The sequence below is a fragment of the Hibiscus syriacus genome, unplaced genomic scaffold (genome assembly GCF_006381635.1).
Source record: "Hibiscus syriacus cultivar Baekdansim isolate YM2019G1 unplaced genomic scaffold, ASM638163v2 tig00110956_pilon, whole genome shotgun sequence".
Classification (NCBI taxonomy): domain Eukaryota; kingdom Viridiplantae; phylum Streptophyta; class Magnoliopsida; order Malvales; family Malvaceae; genus Hibiscus; species Hibiscus syriacus.
Window position 1 is genome coordinate 638,493 of NW_024062932.1, and position 4,437 is coordinate 642,929.

At 40.7% G+C, this 4,437-nt stretch overlaps 1 protein-coding gene across 1 annotated transcript; it reads left to right on the forward strand.

Annotated features, from left to right (window-relative positions):
• Window position 1: 1 nt before the first annotated feature.
• Window positions 2-3,800, forward strand: LOC120148266. The gene is made up of 2 exons (XM_039161431.1): window positions 2-3,312; window positions 3,626-3,800. Exon 1 carries the CDS (start codon window positions 962-964, stop codon window positions 3,269-3,271), a length of 2,310 nt encoding a protein of 769 aa, XP_039017362.1. The 5' UTR covers window positions 2-961; the 3' UTR covers window positions 3,272-3,312; window positions 3,626-3,800.
• The last annotated feature ends 637 nt before the right edge of the window (window positions 3,801-4,437 follow it).

Sequence of the window (4,437 nt, forward strand, 5' to 3'; positions counted from 1 at the left end):
ATATTATGAGAAGTCAAAAGAGTTTGATGCATGAGAAATTGGAAGACGGTGATTCTGAATCCTCCAAAAGAGAGGATTTGGGTGATGGATTGTGGAGCAAAACGGTTAAGGATCGGAAGGCTTCGCAGCAAATGGCTCGGTACTTTGACTATGAGGTTGAACCGAATTTAGAATTCATTTCCCAAGGACAGCTGATGGCTTTGGAACCTGCAAAATATGGGAAGCTGAATCCAAAAGGTAAACTCAGAACAGGTGGGTCAAAATTTCCTACTGCAAAAGAGTTCGGGAGCAGCGTTTACCCTGATTTGGATATGAATTCTGAGCCATATGATTTTCTGGGAACTCTTCCTCGACAGAAATATAAGTCGGGCGCAGTATACAGGCGAAGGGATTGGATGAGGTTGGATGATGAAGCTGAAGACCCGATGTTCGGAACAGGTATTCAACGAGACCGAAATGCTGTGCGTGACGGCATCATGGGAAAATCCGGTTCATTGAGAGCAGGGAAAAAATATGACCGTTTAAGAGCTGAAGAATTAGCTAGTGATAGTTCCTTGGCTTTGCCTTTTTCTTCAAAGCAGGAGTTTCAGGCCTATGGTAGGAACAGGAACAGGAATATGAGTCAATTGTTGGAGGAAAAAGTGTATAGTTCAAACCCGCCTAACACGAGAACAACCGGTGATTTTGCCAAGAAGGCCAAGTATTCAGAAAACCATCTGCAATTTGCAGTCGGGAAACAGAAAAAATCTTTGAAAGGCTGGAATCCACCATTTCCATTGAAAGGGAGTCGAGTCGACTTATCTCAAGGCATTGAAATGTTTTGTCAGAATAAAAACCGAGGAGAAGACTTCTCTATGGATTCTTTACCCAGATCTGGTGATCAGAATATTAGGAGCAAGAAATGGAAAACAGGGCGAGAGTCTCCTGATATCGGTTTTAGATCTCATAAAGTTCTTCACCAATGATGAATGACCGATTCTTGCAGTCTGACAGTAGAAGGAAACCATCACGGGAAAAGATTAGAGGGAACTATGTACAAGATGGAGGAACGTTTATGGATCTTCCAAAAGGTAGTAGAGCATTTTTTCGAAATGAAGAAACAGAATCCGACTCATCTGAACAATTTGACGAGGATGAGGATAGCAATCCTCTAACGGGAAGCAAATTGGCTTACCCCAGTGGCATCATAAAAGATTTTCGGTTGTCTTCATTGAAGTCTGGGCTAGATTCTAAAAAGACAAGATCCTTGGTGAAAAATTCTATAGAGGATGGATGGACTGTTGATGGAATCACTCGCTTCTCCAAGAAGAGCTCCCGGGAAAATGTGCATGTTCCAGTTGAAAGCTATAATTTGAAAGGAAAGCAGAAGGGCAAGATGCATGAAAACAGTCCCTTACATTACTCTTCCTCTAATGTTTTGGACGAGGTTGATAGGAAACAGGTTTACGACTTGGGCAAAGATGACAGATTAAAGATGTCCTTGTCAAGAGTCTACCCTACTGAGAAAAGGCAGAAAGGTGAACTTGCCTATGATCAGTCTATGTCTCAGTCAAAGCATCTGCATGATTATCTTGTTGATGAGGATGCTTCACCTGTGACAGGACCATTAAAAGATGAAAAAATCTTCGGTAGAACTGGTAAGAAAGGAAAGAAGAGGACGGGGAAGGAGTATGTGGCACATGTTGATGGAAGGGGTGCAGATGGTAACCTGCAGTCTAAACTTCAGCAGCAAACTGATGATTCCCTTTTCTTAAAGAAGGGAAAACGGAAACTAGAGGTGTATACTGGTACTCTTGATATCGAAACTTCTGAAGCTCATGGTGCAGGAGTAGGAGCCTTAGATGTGGAGAAGGAAGCCAAGCCACAAAAAAAGCCATTTACGTTGATTACCCCCACAGTTCATACCAGTTTCTCGTTCTCAATTGTGCATCTTCTTTCTGCAGTTCGCTTGGCAATGATTAGTCCACTTCCAGAAGTTTCCTTGGAGGTTAGCAAACCTAGAGAGGAGCAGAATGGACAGCAGGAAGGTGGTGTGAATGGGATTCTTTCTCGTGAAAATGCAGTTAGCAATAATTTGGACCATCCGGTGCAAGCAAGTGTGCCTTCTCTAACAGTTCATGAGATTGTTAGTCGTGTGACAGTGAATCCTGGAGATCCATGTATCCTTGAGACGCAAGAACCGCTTCAAGATTTAGTTCGGGGCGTTCTGAAAATTTTCTCATCAAAAACAGCACCTTTGGGAGTAAAAGGTTGGAAGGCACTTGTTGCCTATGAAAAGTCCACAAAAAGTTGGTCTTGGGTTGGTCCTGTTGTGCATAGCTCAAATGATCATGAGACTATTGAGGAGGTGACATCACCTGAAGCCTGGGGTCTTCCCCACAAAATGCTTGTCAAGTTGGTTGATTCATTTGCAAATTGGCTAAAAAATGGTCAGGAGACTCTCCGACAAATAGGGAGTCTTCCTGCACCACCACTTGAATTGATGCAAGACAATTTAGATGATAAAGAAAGGTTTAGAGATCTAAAAGCTCAGAAGAGCCTTAGCACCATTAGCCCGAGTTCTGAAGAAGTGAGAGCTTATTTCCGAAGGGAGGAGCTTCTTAGGTATTCTATTCCTGACAGAGCCTTCTCTTACACAGCTGTTGATGGCAAAAAATCAATCGTTGCTCCCTTGCGAAGGTGTGGAGGTAAGCCAACTTCAAAGGCTCGAGATCACTTTATGCTGAAACGTGACCGTCCACCACATGTTACGATTCTTTGTATTGTGAGAGATGCGGCTGCCAGATTGCCTGGAAGTATCGGCACTCGTGCGGATGTTTGTACTTTGATAAGAGACTCTCAATACATTGTTGAAGATGTCTCTGATGCACAAGTTAATCAGGTTGTTAGTGGGGCCTTAGACCGTTTGCATTATGAACGTGATCCTTGTGTACAATTCGATGGAGAGAGGAAATTGTGGGTTTATTTACATAGAGAAAGAGAAGAAGAAGATTTCGAGGATGATGGTACTTCATCTACGAAGAAATGGAAGAGGCAGAAAAAAGATACCATGGAACAAACTGATGAAGGAGCTGTAACCGTGGCTTTCCATACAACCGGGGATCAGTCAGGCTTAGAATTGGGCTCTGATCTTATTGCCGAACCTCTGTGCATTGATGGTGGTAAAAAGATGGAGACAGATTGTGACGATGGACAAAATATGGAGTTTAATGCTGACATTGATCACGGGTCTGAGCTAGGTAACAGTCAACATGGTCATCCTGAAAGTTAGTTGGACTCCAGAGTGCAAGCTGATCATGATCAACATTTCAGGTAGTTTTCCAAAGTTGTATGAAATATTTATGGTGCATAGATATATTAGTTTTGGCTGGCTGCTTGAATTGTAAAGCTCCATAACCATTTTCACCACTGTGATTTGTTATATTTATTATGAACATGTGTAATTATGAATTTTGTTGACACATGATTTTCACCTATCACAAGCCTGCAGTTCACCCTGGGACTAGGATGATGAAGGAATCTCTCGTACTATATAATTGCAACTTCAAATAGGAGATATCAATATGTTTGCATATTATGTTTTGTGTGGTAGTGGCCGACCTGTTAGTTTCTGACATTTTTGCAGGCTGAAGTCCAGAGAGGGTAGAAGGGATCCCATTCAACGTTGGAAGGGTAAGATGAAAGTTGTTTTTTTCCTCATTTTAAACATTTTGGAATTGAACAAATAAAAACCACAAACTTTCAGTTCAGGTGATTTGAAATTCACTTTTCTCCCACTAGTGCTCCTTATTAAAGCTTTACCTTCTGTTTTTCTGTTGAAAATCAAACCATGTGACCGGCTAAGAGCTGATATATTGGTTAGGTCTCTGTCTATGAAATAGATTTTTCGGCTTTGTTTCCGGTTATTCATAAAACCGAAGCTAAATTAGCTTTTTCATGTAAGTTTTGACTAGTGCGTGCAGCAAAAATGACACCTTTCTACTTCGAAACCAAAAAAAAAATCATAAAATTTACCTTAGGTAGAAAAGCCACAAACAAACTATTTCTTTTACATTGAGTTAATTTCGATTATGTTTGGATATTAAATTAAGTCGGCCAATACTAATTAATTCTAAATGGTCGTTTAAATTAACGGGTAAATTTTCCCAAATATAATTGAATTCTACGTTTAATATCATTTTTATTACTGAACTTTCAATTGCTTTAATTTTAACTTTGAATTTTGATTTTAGTTTTACTATAAGCGTCGACTGTCCCCAAGAGTCCGCCACAATCCTAAAAAAAACAGAGTGACGAGTCCAAAAGTTAAAGAAGCTAAATGGCTTGGGAGGAGACTAATTCCCTCCATGAAGGTCCAACAGCAAAGGACAATGATCAGATACCCTGAAGTAAGGACCTCCACATACGAATGACTAAAATGCTGAAGAGTTGACAAGA